This window comes from Haliotis asinina, chromosome 15 (assembly GCF_037392515.1).
Source record: "Haliotis asinina isolate JCU_RB_2024 chromosome 15, JCU_Hal_asi_v2, whole genome shotgun sequence".
Lineage (NCBI taxonomy): Eukaryota > Metazoa > Mollusca > Gastropoda > Lepetellida > Haliotidae > Haliotis > Haliotis asinina.
The window spans coordinates 40,064,023-40,079,135 of NC_090294.1; the positions used below are offsets into that span (position 1 = coordinate 40,064,023).

A 15,113-nucleotide genomic window follows, 5' to 3' on the forward strand; every position below is an offset into this window, starting at 1 on the left:
TTCTCTGTACATACTGGCTCAGCCTTGATAACATGCCGAGAATGTTTTCTTTCGTCTGTGGGACCCCTTCGTATATCAAATTTCGCCTTACTTGCGAAAAGTTTGGTTACAGACACACAATTTGAGAAGCATAAAACCTCATTTACCAACAGCCCCGCCTTGTTAAATTAATACACTGGAACCGCTTTTTTCGGTTTCTGCGAGTTTCAGGAATTTTCCGTGATTAGAACTACTCGGATATTGATGTCTGGTGTAAGGGATTTTTGAAACTTACAGTAGGGCGTGAATGACCGACTTTTTCCAACTTGGTGACGATAGCAACAATTAGTTTACATTCGACGTTTGATTATAATAGCTCAACCCACAATCATAAAGGTTTAAGGGCAATGAAGGACGCGACTCCACAAAACGAACAACTGTGTCGTTCACGACTTGTCTGCCCGTAACCCGTACAAGAGATGTGCTGCGTACAGCGCGGGAATGCGCCCATACGCGCGTACGATGGAAATCAAAGTGCCCGTTTAAAGACGTGACTTTATGATGCCTTAGCGGTCAACACTTTACGTATTGTGAAGCAAGGAATAATTGTTTTCTTTATTCTTATTCTTGTTACAAGCTAACCCCTTTAATCCGAAAACCTCGCCTTCCAAACTCCCAATACTCTCGTCAGAATATCAGTTACAACACGTTCATCAGGCGATTTTTGTAATCCTGTCGTGTCCACTTTGAATGGGAACCGTCTATATAACGAGTTTGGCTCTATGTTGAGGTGACGCAACTATACCGAAGTGTATCTGGGGCCTTTGGCTTGACGCTTTAACCACTGGGTTGCCCACCGCCCAGATATAAGTGAATGAGTTTGGTTTTACGCTATTCCAGCTATATGGCGGCGGTCTGTAAATAATCGAGTCTGGAACAGACAATCCAGTGATCAACAGCATGAGCATTGATCTGCGAAACTGGAAACAGATGGCATGTGTCAACCAAGTCAGCGAGCCTGATCACCCGATTCCGTTAGTCGCATCTTACGACAAACAGAGTCACCTTTTATGGCAAGCATGGGTTCCTGAAGGCCTAATCTACCCCAGTCTAAGTTAACTTAGCCTCAGTACTAGTGTATTTCGTTACACTCCACCACTGAGTCTAACAAAACCTAGTAGAAGGTCGCGTCAGGTAACCTTTGAGCAACCAATGACCGTCCAATCAAACGCGAGACGGTTAAATAGATTTAATCAATCAGACAACGGCTACTATTTAGGGATCGGAGGGACTTTCAAAATACTCAGGTCACAGGCACAGATGTCTCCACAAACAAAAATCCACATATAACACAGTTATTTGACCTGCAGTATATGGGCTTTGGGGTTTCTGTTGGCATGGTTACCATTAGCTAATAGCCATAAGATAACATCCTTGAATATTGCCAAAAACACCATTTTCAGCGACTGTTTACTCACCGTTGTCATGGCTGTACGTACACCGTGTGCATCACCCGGAAGCGAGCGTACGCTGAATAGCATTCGGAATCGTTCGGATACGAACCTTTTCGAGATAAAAAGTTCAAAAGGTAGGTGCGAATGTGCACTTTCGCGATTTGGTAAGCTGTGTTCTGATTGGACAGTCTCAAAGGTTACCTTAAGGTAAACCCATAAGGTTTTGTTAGACTCGGTAGTGGAGTGTAACGAAAAGTACTGAAGATAAGTTTACTTATCCCGGATATACAGCTACACCAATGTCAGTGTATGGACGCATGAGAAATTATTGTCCCAAGCCGCAACGCGGCGTCTGTACGTACGTGATATCACATGAACTATTGTATCCAACATCTTCAAAATTGGTGACAGTCTACATTGGGGGATTACACGGACACCAGTTAGTTTTGGTGACCCTGATCTTATTTTCAAGGCCACTATGACACTTTGAACACGAGATCTCATGAGATCTCTTATTTGATGTCTTCATATTTGGTGACAGCCTACTTTTGGTGACTCTACATTATGCGATTGTGCAAACAAAATATATGACCACAACACTTTGTTTTATATTACCGCGATATTCCATACAGCGTGGCAAGCAATGTCCTCAGGTATGTTGACCGCCTACATTGGGTGATTATCCTGACACCAGTCATTTCACGCATCTTGTGTGTTAGCAAAAACTAAAGAGAAATGAATATGTTATAAATATTTCATTCATCATAAGCGTCCGGGGACATTGCCAGGCTAGTGGCAAACACTTGTATCTTTTTGGTTCAAAGTTTTCTCCAGAGAACATTGTAAATATGTCAACGAAATTCAACACTCTCTGCAACCCACCGTTCCCTGGCGACCTGTTCCTCCTTTTCTGATTATCCGTGCTACCGTGTGTCATCGCGCCCTCCCAGGGGGGTTGAACGGTAGCGATATCTCTTGGAAAGCGATTAGAAGCATCCAATGAAGTGCAGGGGTTCAAAAGAGGGAGAAATCGGAGACAGGTTTTGAGATTCTGAAATATTTCCCAGTCATACTTCGGTGTTTGTTAACGTTGGACCTATGCTGGCTGGGTACAAGAAACAGTCGTGGTGGTAGGTGGATTTTTACAACATCCATTGTAAGATGGTTTTTGAGTATGATTTATGGTGGTGCAGCTGGAAGGTTGGTGTTGGGTTCCGACGATGAAGATTAGCATCTCGGGGATGTATTGCATTAGATGTTGTTTTGTGGTGGGTACAGGTGACCTACATTTTTGTATTTTCTTATTGCAAATCATTGAACAGTGGCTATATTGTCCTTACTAAGGTATAAAGAAAGTTATGGAGTCTTCAAATCCTGTTCCAATTTTCATGTTTTATGTCGGAACTTTTGTATTTCATTTGCATTTTTTACGAAAATGATTAATATGTTATGATCTTTGTTGATATACTCTATATAATCTCACAAAGATGCAGAATTTTCTATTTAAACGGCCCTTCCAATTTTGCGGAATAATTAAGTTCCCGTCATCCAAAAATGTTTGTAAGATGTCATTTAGTTTTTCAGGTTTTTTTCAGTAGACAGAAAACAATGTAGAATGATATATATATAAATTTGGGTAATTTTTACCGACAAGTAAATTGTCATTGTTAGGTGAATACAAAATTTGACACGGTTCATGTTCAAATGTTCGTAATGGTGGTTCCGCTCGGCGTAATATTCTGGCAAGTACGAATGTTTCGCTTCACGAACATGGCATCAGTTATGGCCCACGACCAACAGATCTGTCCTGAAGAACGGCCCGCGTAGGAGTGATATCACTCATTGATTATAGTTCCAGCATGGTAAACAAGAAGCTGGGAAATTTAGGTTAAACACATAACCAGAGGCTCTGGACATTCCGAAACATAAAGGAAGCTTCTGGCCATAGAATACATTTTTATGACAAACTCATTCGAACTTTAACCTAGGTTTTTCAGTAACCGTGATTTGTGACGTATTGAGGGAGCTAATGCAATCAATGTCATACCAAAAAGCGAGTTAGTTGACTGGTTATATATATATAGTTATAACCATAAGGTATAATGAAATCAAGTGAAATCGTCGAGAACAACAGGTTTCACCTTGAAACCCAAGGAGGTGGTCATGAAGTCAAAGAAGTATAATTATTATTATAATTAACATGTCTTAATTGTACATATACACCTTTCATGGGTTTGAGTTTAGTAGCTCTGAAATGGAAAATAGGTTCAGGTTTAGGGATTAAATTTGGTATCCAGTTATTTTAAAATGTTATATATATATATATATCTTTCAGGTACACCTCAGCTAGCATAGGACTTGTATCATCAGCTAGCACAGTAGTCACATTTTCATCTAGCACAGTACCCACATAATCAATTAGCACAGTATCCACAATACGAACTAGCACAGAATTTACATTATCAGCTAGCCCAGTACCTCGCATCAGCTAGGACAGTACCTACATTATCAGTTAGCACAGTACCCACATTATCAGCTAGCACAGTACCCCGCATCAGCTAGGACAGTACCCACATTATCAGCTAGCACAGTACCCACATTATCGGCTAGCACGGTACCCACATTATCTGCTAGCACGGTACCCGCATTACCAGCTAGCACGGTACACGCATTATCAGCTAGCACAATATCCACAATACGAACTAGCACAGTACCCAACATCAGCTGTCACAGTACCTACATTATCAGCTAGCACACTACCTACATTATCAGCTAGCACACTACCTACGTTATCAACTGAGTATCAGCGATCACACTATTTCTCTTGTGAGAATCCTGGCTTCCTGGCCATTCACTGCCACTAACCTAATCAGTGAAAATCACTGTCAGGCCACATGAAAACACGGGAATGTTCTCATCTAGTTAATGTCATATTTAATGTAGCCGTTTGACAAATATCCGGGAAATGAGTTATTACCATGAAGCAGAGCCATATTTCTTGACAGGCTGTTTATTTGTAACATTGCCAGCAGCAGGTTGTAGCCAAACAAATGTGTATTCGCCCTTCGCCCTTTCGTTTTCAGTGAACCTTAAAAAGTAAGCTTACTGACGATCTTAGTTCTGTAACGGATTAACAGATGAATGCTAAGACTGTTTGGTGTCCGTAGTACAGTTTCGTGTGTGGCAAAATATCTTTCCGAATTATAGGAGGTCCGTATAAACTATTTTCTGCATTTAGGTGTCAAAACCTAAATACCTACCTACATTAACGGCTCGAATTGAAGACTTTTCGGATCAGTCATTACTTTTCAAACTATTACACATCCCGTGAACTGACTTATGTGATGACATTCTTCCGTTGAATGACGTGCGTGCAGTTACAAAATGTCAGATACAAAATATAAATTTGTCATTCCATTATATCAAAACGATGGTGTTGCCAGAATGCGTGTTGAGTTAAAGTCTTTAACGCGCTACGCTCATCTCGAAAAGGTGATACCCAGTGTATTTTCGATTTTTTTTGCACTGAATTTGGTAAGCGTGACTTCAAAATATTTTTCTTCCCGCCCAAGGAGCATATTTTTCAAACACATCTTTCACCTCGAAGTTCGTCACGATCGGCAGAAGGATTATTGATGTTGAGTTGGACATTAATCAATCACCCAAAAACTCTTTTCAAAGTTGATCTAGTTTTTTCTTCATGTTGCGCGCACGTTAACTGGGTTCTTTGTTATCCAGTAATCATGTTTTCTTTGGATAAGTTACATCAGTTTTGCCTATGTTTTCTGCACCCGAAGTGTTAAAATATCAACGCTATTTGCAAGTACTCTATAAACACAGTAGATTTTGTTGTTTCTGTTTTTGCTTCTTTCAATCAACCATTCTTTTTGACGCGTACATAAAAGTTTATGCTTTTTGTAGTGTTTCTTTACAACGTGTTTTTTGACTGAAGGGACAAAAAACAAATCAGGAATAAAACCTATTTGTTTTGGTTCCTTAAAATAGGGAGGGCACGTGTTGTCTTGAAATACACAATCCCCTGCATACCGAACATAGCCTTGCTATTACGTGTTCGGGAACTGAGGTTAATTACTATCAGCTTTCTCACATTTTCCTTGGTAATATTTTTAGTTGAAGAAGTGTGAGTTTAGTTTTTCGCCGCACTCAGCAATATTCCAGCTACATCGTGGCGGCGGTCTGTAAATAATCGAGTCTAGACCAGACAATCCAGTGATCAACAACATAAGCATCTACGCAGTTGCGAACCGATGGCATGTGTCAACCAAGTCAGCGAGTCTGACCACCCGATCCCGTTAGTCGTCTCTTACGACAAGCATAGTCGCCTTTTATGGCAAGCATGGGTTCCTGAAGGCCTATTCTACCCCGGGAGTTGAAGAAGAAATGAATAGAATGTTGTTTTGCTTCTGCATGGCTTTAGACGATTGTTTAGAACAATTAAAAATACAAAGATACACTCATACAGCTTGTGTTGTTACAGAGTGCCAGGCGAATATTGCAGAATAACTGGAAGTTATGAATAAATGTTGTTTTGTTGTTCCAGGACACTAGACAATTGTTCGGAATAATTATAAGTACACAAATGAATGTTTTATTGTTCCACACTATTTTCTTAACAATTAAGAATACACATATGAATGTCGTTACGGAGTACCAGGCTATCAGTTCTCGAACTTCTTATGTCCATTCTTACCACATTGGCTACGATTTAAGTTAAGAATTCAGAAGAATAAGGGTCCAGCCTCTTATTCGGAATAACGTAAACTTTCTGAATAATTGCTGTTTTGTTGTTCCAGGATGCTAGAGAATTGTTCAGAACAATTAAAATTATACATCGATGTTGTTTTGTTGTTCCAGGGTGCTAGACGATTGTTCGGATGTTGTGTACGCTGTGCCGGCGGTTGTTTTCGTCAGCTGACCATGGTTCTAGGGTGGCAAAATATTACGGAACGACCCTGCCACAAGCACCCCTCAGCAGTCCCCAAGAGAGACGCACGATGCATCTACGCAGTGTGTCTTGCTGCAAGCATAATCTCTGTCTTCATCCTGGCCTATGTGACGTCATACAGGATCAACAACGGCCATTTTGTGAGACATTATCAACTCGGGGGCGTGCAGTCTGCTCGCAATGGAAATGGAACAGACGAAAGTTCGATGCAAATTGTGGGATTTGTTAATAAAAACGGTGACCATATACGATTAGACTCAATAATGGGATACTCCCAAAAAGGTGTACTCGAACTCCGGTGGAAGAAAAATAGCAGTGACATTAACCCTGTCGGTCCCACTTCGTCGGGGGTCGGTTTTTGGGGCCGGGCTCCGTTGAACTGTGAACCTGGGAATCATACGTCGGATATACTCAGCATGGTAAGCGTATTTTAATATAACACCGCACTTTAGATATAGATAATGGAGTTTACACCGATCAAACCTGTGACTGATATCATGATCGTCGATCCTGGAAGGACACACGGTAGCACGTATAATAAGAGAAGGGGAAACAGGCCGTCACGAAACGATGAGTTGTAAAAAGTGTTGAATTTTGTTGTCTTGTTTACAGTGTTCTCTGGATAAGACGTAAAGCAACATATATATAGTTCCTCTATGCTTATACATGGTCATTTCTGTACCTTTGTATCCGGGTGACGGTTGGGTAACCCACTGGTTGAAGCGTTCGATCACAATGACAAAGCCCGTACATGAGTACAATGTGGTAAACCCATTTCTGGTACTGACCATTACTAGTGTCACGTGATATTGCTGGAAAAGCGACGTAAAACCCAACCCACTCACAGACTCAGTTTCTCACTCACTCACTCGCTTACTTACTCACTCACTCACTCACTCACTCACTCACTCACTCACTCACAGTCGACTAAATCCCTAAACCCGAAACCATTTTGTCTTCTCTTAGAACCAGCTGAGGTTGCTTGGGCGCTGTAATTCCCACTTATATTTTTCTGTATTATAAATTTAAAATATAATCTATGGCTAGAATCCAGAGGTGATGTTTAACTTTAGCTGTGGAGGGACACCCTAACCACACAAAATGCGGATGCGAGCAAAATGCCAGGCATTTAGATTTTGAAAGTAGTTGTGTCGACAAGACTTTTCAGTATTTGCATCAAATCCGAAACGTTTAGACAATCTCACTTTAAGCATTTATTCAAGCTGTACGGTGAGGCCACAATAGAGCACGACATGATATATTTATGACATATATTTATGCCTATGCAAGATTTGTATCCCGATACCTTCTTATTGTGAGTTCGCTCGTTACGCCGAAGATCGGGGTTCGATTCCCAAAATGGTTACAATGCGTGAAGTCCATTTCTGGTGTTCCCCGCTGTGATATTGCGAAAGATGCGTAAAATTAAACTCACTCACTCTCCCATCAGGAGACTGGCACCCTGCATCATTTCAGTTTTTTTAAATTTCAGAAGGTAAGTTTATGTATTATTGGATAGAAACATATCAGATTTCGAACACTGTACAGATTCTTCTATATATATGTGCCATCAGAAATTACAAAATTGTATTACTGGTTCTTGAACAATTTCTGTCGTTTTCTCGTTTTTACATCAATATAACCTGTAGTCTAATCTATGTATTGCGATACAGTAGATGTGTATGGAGGTATTGTATCATGAGCCTCGAATCGCGAGGCAATATAGGTTTGCCGTATTGATGCTAATTCAAACTGTGTTCCCATACGATTAAAATACATCCCTAGCTCTTCAGTGTGAGTGGTCGTAAGAGGTCACTAAAGGGTTCGGGTGGACAGACTCGCTAACGTGGTTGACACATATCATCTTATGATAGTTTCCTAGATCGATGCTCATGCTGTTGATCACTGGATTGATTGATCCAGGCTCGATTATTTCCAAACAGCCGAATACTGAAATACGGCGTTAAACAACCAACCAACCAGTGTGATTGACCCTTGAAGATCTGCGTGAGAACTGATCTTCAGTAACGCATGCTTGTCGTAAGAGGCGACCAACGGGACTGGGTGGTCAGGCTTGCTGACCTGTTGACATATATCATTGTATCCCAGTTGCGTAGATCGATTCTTATGCTGTTGATCACTGGATTGTCTGGTGGCGACATAATCATTACAGACCACCGTCATTTAGCTGTAATAATGCTGAGTGCAGCGTTGAACAAGAACAATTTCCTGGAGAAACTGGTAATTTGCTTACAAGTAAGACAGCACCCCGTTTGACATGGGGACGGGGGCAGTGTAGTTTGCTCGTCACACCAACATCTCTGGTGCGATTCTTCACATCGTTACAATGTGCGAAGCCGTTAAAGTGCTCAAAGTTGTTTAACCCCTACATTCACCGTTCTGCAACAGGCTGCTGAGCATATGCGGCTTCGTAAATTACATGCGTGTTTTGCTTCACGGTTACTAAAATTTTTGCTAAAGCTGGGAAACATCTTTTTCAGACACCCTACAACTTTCTTCCAAATTTTAAGAATCCATGTTGGTATGAACCGATGGTAAAACCAGATGTGTACAAGAACAACCAGTTTAAACATTTTTCCAAGTATTGCCGTAACTTATTCAAAGACTTAACAGAGGAATGGCGGAAGAAAATGGAACAAGACGCCCAGCCTCGCAGACTTCGGTGTCTGCCGTATTTTTTTATAGCCGGGCAACCCAAGTGTGGCAGCACAGATCTTTACTTCAAGCTGATGTCACATCCGGACGTGGTGTCCCCGCCGATGAAGGAGTCTCATTGGTGGGCCAAAAATAGATTTGGTAAGTGTTACAAGAACATAATATGGATATCATTGCGGAAGATGGGTCGAGAAGGTGCGTCAGGTTGTGTGGGACAGAACGGGCCCTTTTGACTTCATGGAACCCCATTTTGAATCAGGTTGAGTAGGTCTGGAGGCCATTGCTTCATAGCCGTTTCTCTGTGAGTCGACAGAGATAGAACAGTTTCCAGTGAGGGGTTGGAAAAATAGCCTCATCTTAGGAGGTCGAAGAAGCGACTCCTCCTAGGGACCAGGCAAACGTCTCCTCTTACCTAAAGGAGATCGGACAAACGTCCCATATTGGGTTCAGGGACTATGAGACATGTGAAAACTGTTCATCCAAGTAGTCTTTGAGTCAGAAGGGGTCGCTGTATCTAGGTCTGTGTATTGGCATCAAATTGTACTGCAATATATTGCAATATAGTTACCGGTATTGCGATATTTATTGCGATATGTTGGGACCTTAAGTGTTTGACAGTGAGTGGCACTAATTGTGCATGTCAATCCTATTTTCTACTTTATAAGCCCCTAAACATACATGATATGGTTCTGATAAAACCATCTAAAAAAAAATCTCAAAATTAAGTTGCATGTTCATGGATATTACTTCCATTTTTACATAATTTATAGTTTATAAATTTATAATTTATAAATTTACAATGTATTTTTATTACAGTATGTATTTTTGTTGGTGAATAACGAGGGAAACCATCTGTTTAGAATAAAAATATGTGTATATTTTAATTGAAACCATAAAAATTATCGCAGAACTTCATATATGTACTTTACCCAACATACCGGTTCTCAGAAAAAAATATTGCAGTATGTATCGTTTAAAAACCGTATTGTGATATACCGGTATACCGTCATTACAGTGCAGTCCTATCTGTATCTATCCACAACGATTCAAGAATAAATAAGGGTACCAGGTAAAATTGGGAATTGTTCAGTTTAGTTTCGGCTTGTATGTGCAAGAGGTGACCTTCCACTGTTAAGGGTTGTCCCCCAGGGCATGTAATGCGTGGGGATACAGTCGACGCCTCGTCTGTCCGTCAGTTTCTCCGTTATCATTTGGTTTCCGGAGCACATCTGAAAAACCTTTTAATATTTTTCAACAAATATTGGTAGATATATCAATCAGAACGTAAAGTGGTGCCTTTTGCTTTTTACAATTTTTTGTCACATTGTTTTCTTGGTTTCCATGGAAACATTTTGGACTTATTCTAAACATGGGATGGGCGTCGTTTCCGCAGAACAATTCGAAAACCGTTCAATATCTTTCAGAAAAAAATACTTGGCAGATGTATCAAACAGAACCTGAAGTGGTGCATCTTTACAGATTTTTGTGATTATTATTTTTCTTGGTTTTGATTTGTTCTTTCAAATTTGTGGGGGCATGGGGGACTTGTCGTCTACTTGTGACTATTTACTTTGTGAAAATGCATTAATTAATCTGTAGGAGGTATTCTTTATATGCGATAACTTGGCGTTTGTGAAAAGTGCACAGTGTATTGGCATTAAACGTTCTAGTTGTACACGCATCCTCAGGTTGGAGACTCAACTTCACGTCCAAGATACCAATCAGTGATTACATCGACTTATTTGACAAGGCGGCGTTATTCATGGAACACGTCAATGACCCCAGCACGTCAGAGGAGCAGGAGGGGTACCACCAGTTAATTACAGGTAAACAAACACCGAATAAGCACATGTACAATACCATCAGTATATTATAGGTAAACACACACCTGCTGAGTACATGTACAATACCACCAGTTGATAACAGGTAAACAAACACTTGTTGAATACATGTACAAACCACCAGCTGAATTACAGGTAAGCAATCACCCGATAAGTACATGTACCATACTACCAGTTGATTACAATTAAACAAACACTTGCTCAGTACATTACAAGAACACCTGTTGATTACAGGTAAACACACACCTGATAAGTACACGTACAATAAAACCAGCTTATTACAGGTAAAGAAACACCTGTTGAATACATGTACAATACCATCGGCTCATTACAGGTAAATGAATGCAATCTTAAACGTAAATGAACACCTACTTATAACTTCCATTACACGCCAGTTGATTACAGGTAAATAAACGCGCGACTGCATGTACACGTAGCCATTAGATAACAGGTAAACAGCTGACTTCAGGTACAACAACCATCGAATGTACCAACAACCTACATACAAATAGCAATTTCTGGTTATATATTTTAGGTAAACGACACACATGGCAATATTGATTCATTCATTTCTCAGGCAAGCTGTTATTAAACTTTGATGAAGTGGTTCTACGAGTTGCGGTATCATGAGCTTTTGTATCAGTTTGACCAGTTCTGCCTACTGAAAATCATTTCACTGTTGGCAGCAATATGCCTTTCTTTACTGCCATATATATAATTCCCCCATTTAAACCCCAACAATCCAGCTAATTGTGATTCGTGAGCTAACGCTTCAACTCTGATGATATATAATTTATAGAAGCAAAAACTACATAATTTGAAAGGAGCCCGATTGACATGAGAATTTCAGATTTTGTCGGTTGTGACATTTTCCTGATATGAATTGGTTTTCTTGTGATAGTATTAGACCTTGAACCCCAAGAACAGCTAGACGTTCAGAGGGCTTCACGGGAGGACATGGCTGAGGGAATATCATGTGTCAGAGACTTTGATGCTGATAAGATCTTTGGTAACCTGTGGTTAGAAATCCCACTAGCTTTCTTCTCACGAGACTAACAACTAGCCTCTGAAATGAACACATTTTACAGAAAAAGGTTCATAGTAAAAGAAAATTAACCATAATGGAAAGGAGACATAAAACTTTCTTCATTTTCGGAAATCTAGACTGGTCACATTTTCTAGACTTGCGAGGGCTTGCATAAATTTGCTTGAGGGTCTGTATGGCAGACTTTCTTCTCCTCTGTTTCAGGCGATGCTAGTGTGTCCACGCTGTGGTTCAATGACTACTGGTGGCAAATGCCAGAGAACTGCGGCTCAACAGAACCCAAGTACACCAACGCCCACTACATCCGCTACCTTCTGCCCAAGGCCAAGATCATAATAATACTGAGGGACCCGACTGAGAGGTGAGGGATAACCCCAGGATATGTACTTAGCCATGTGCCGATCCTAGGATATGTACTTAGCCATGTACTGATCCCAGGATATGTACTTGACCATGTAGTGACTCCAGGATATGCACTTGACCATGTAATGACCCCACGATATGCACTTAACTAAGTAACTCCGGTATATGCACCTAGCCATGTAGTGACACCAGGATATGCACGTGACCATTTAATGACCCTAGGATATGAACTTAGCCATGTGCTGATCCCAAGATATGTACTTAGCCATGTAATGACACCAGGATATGCACTTGACCATGTACTGACTTCAGGATATGCACTTGACCATGTAATGACCCCAGGATATGTACTTGACCATGTAATGACCCCAGGATGTGGACTTGACCATGTAATGACTCGGGATATGCACTTGACCATGTAATGAACCCAGGATATGCACTTCATCATGTAATGAACCCAGAATATGCACTTAACTATTTAACCCTATGATATTCACTGACAATGACCCTATTTCTAAACACCTATCTCCGGATATGATGAAGTCCAGCTACAAATACACACAGATCGGTATATGCGAACTTTTTGCTGTGACACCGACATGAATACCACTAAACCTGCTTCTGTTGCAGGTCGCCCTGCATTGTCCACCATCTTGTCGTCATTGTGTAGTGTTTTTATGCATCTTGATCGATTCTGCATGCACCGTTTAACTGATAACTGAACTGATAAATTGTGTATACATACACTGGGTTACATATCGGTAATGCACAGGGTATTGAGACATAACGTCGTCATGGATCTCTCTCTCTCTCTCTCTCTCTCTCTCTCTTTCTCTCTCTCTCTCTTTCTCCATACATGCATGATTACAGGTACGGATATGCATGCATTAGTTATACAAGGAAAGGTCATACGAGCATGATATAGTTTCACACGACAGACAGTTACAATATATGTTAATGTAAACGCTAGGGAAGCAAATTAATAGCATGTGCAGACTTTGGCAATAATGATATAAATATATCCTCCGACATAACGACGATTGAATAAGCAGCAGAGGAAGCCAGACAGAAACATTATTACAAGCTGATGCTTGGGTATTGTGTCTGTATTCGGGACAGTTGCCTTGTGAGTGTACATATCGCCATCAAAAACACAATCTTAATTTGATTACAGCCAAGTGAATAACAATGGCTTCAAGTTCCCTCTTCTAAAGAATAAATGATTTGTATAAAGTGTTAGCCACTTATGAAATGCCATCGATTGTGAAAAGGCTTTTTAAAGTTTTCCAACCTCGACACATCTGGTAGGCATGCTGTATGTCTATAATCAAACCAGGAGGGCCAGACATGATGCGAGACCAACCTCAAACCATTTGTGCCAGAACCGCTCAGTGTGACTGAGAAGCCTCCAGAATCAAAACCAGACGCCATTCCTTATTAAAGAGGTGCGGTAGTTACGTGGAGCCTGGCTTCTAAATTTCTTCGCTTCGGAAGAAGAAAAACTGATGAATTATTTGCAGATGGGTTATTCTTACTTCATGTTGCAGTACAGTATTGAGAAATCGGATATCGTTTAAATGAAGACCGTTTGAATGTAATAACCCCGAGTTTGGTGTTCCGTTAAATCACTGATTTGAGTCTTTTAGAAACTGTTTACATAACATTTCTCATTGTGTCCGGAAAAAAGGAGTGGTCCTTTAGAGAAATCCCAAATAATATAGGTCTATTCACAGAACGAAGTAGACAGCACGATTAACGTATAATATGCAGTGCAGTCTATCTGAAACATGTTATTTCCTTACTGCCTAGACTGTGGGTGAAGTGCTGAATGATGTAAGACTAGATTTCCCCAGGTTCATGTCTCCCTGGGTCTTTTTCCTACCTAAATCGGTTTGTTTGTTACTATCAAAATTCAGAGACTAAGCGTTAGTCTACAAGTTCACCAGCAGCAAACAGTAGGTTGGGTTTGGTAGATTGTCGGCATTGTGGCATTTACTGTACTTGTTTGTATCAAGGCAATCTTTCAGGTCGTTGACATAAAACGAATAGGGCAGGAGACACATCCTTGTTTGACTCCAGTGCTAAAATTCTTTCTACACCCAGTAGAAATCTCTGCTTAAAGAGTCGATTGTACAATTTGCTGGACGTGTTTGTGAATCACTCTATATATAAAGTGGGTGACCTTTCAACCTTTCAATTTGGGTTGAAATGTTCAGATCTAATAGGAAGTATTCCCCAACCATATTGGACGACGGCAATGGTTTTTCGTAATTGTACCATTGGAAACCTAAATCCCAATGTCTTAGATATTTAGCCCTGTGGCTGAACTGTGCCTTACTTACACTCATTGGGTTTATTGTAAAAATATGAATGAATGAGATGTTTTCTCTCATTTCTAAAGGGGCGGCGGGGTAGCTTGGCAGTTACACGACGCTCGAGTCTCCACATGGGTACAATGTGTGAAGCCCATTTCTGTTGTCGCCTGCCGTGATATTGCAGCTTAAAATTCACTCTCTTACTCTGATTTTCCAAAACTGGGCGGATGAATAGGTCAGGAAATTCGTCTCCTAAATATCGAAGTCCTGATATTATGGTGGCCATCTGAGACCGTTGTTCTCTTGACCTCTCTTGCTAGTACTGACTGACCTGAATTAACGCCTCTTGGACAATATTAAATATATACTATGAATGCTTTGACCTGAAACTAACGAACATGTGAATGGTACTGACATATTCAGAGATAATGAAAAAAAAAATGTTTGACTAAAATCTACTATAGCTGATTCTAG

General features: G+C 40.5%; 1 protein-coding gene across 1 annotated transcript in view; it reads left to right on the top strand.

Annotated features, from left to right (window-relative positions):
• Nucleotides 1–2,528: 2,528 nt before the first annotated feature.
• LOC137265599 (carbohydrate sulfotransferase 15-like) overlaps nucleotides 2,529–15,113 on the top strand; it is a 29,775-nt gene continuing 17,190 nt past the window's right edge. The window contains exons 1-5 of the mRNA XM_067801027.1: nucleotides 2,529–2,563; nucleotides 6,309–6,818; nucleotides 8,901–9,216; nucleotides 10,746–10,901; nucleotides 12,166–12,322. Of these exons, the coding sequence (XP_067657128.1) occupies nucleotides 6,372–6,818; nucleotides 8,901–9,216; nucleotides 10,746–10,901; nucleotides 12,166–12,322 (1,076 nt within the window). The 5' untranslated portion in view covers nucleotides 2,529–2,563; nucleotides 6,309–6,371. The remainder of the gene's footprint in view (nucleotides 2,564–6,308; nucleotides 6,819–8,900; nucleotides 9,217–10,745; nucleotides 10,902–12,165; nucleotides 12,323–15,113) is intronic.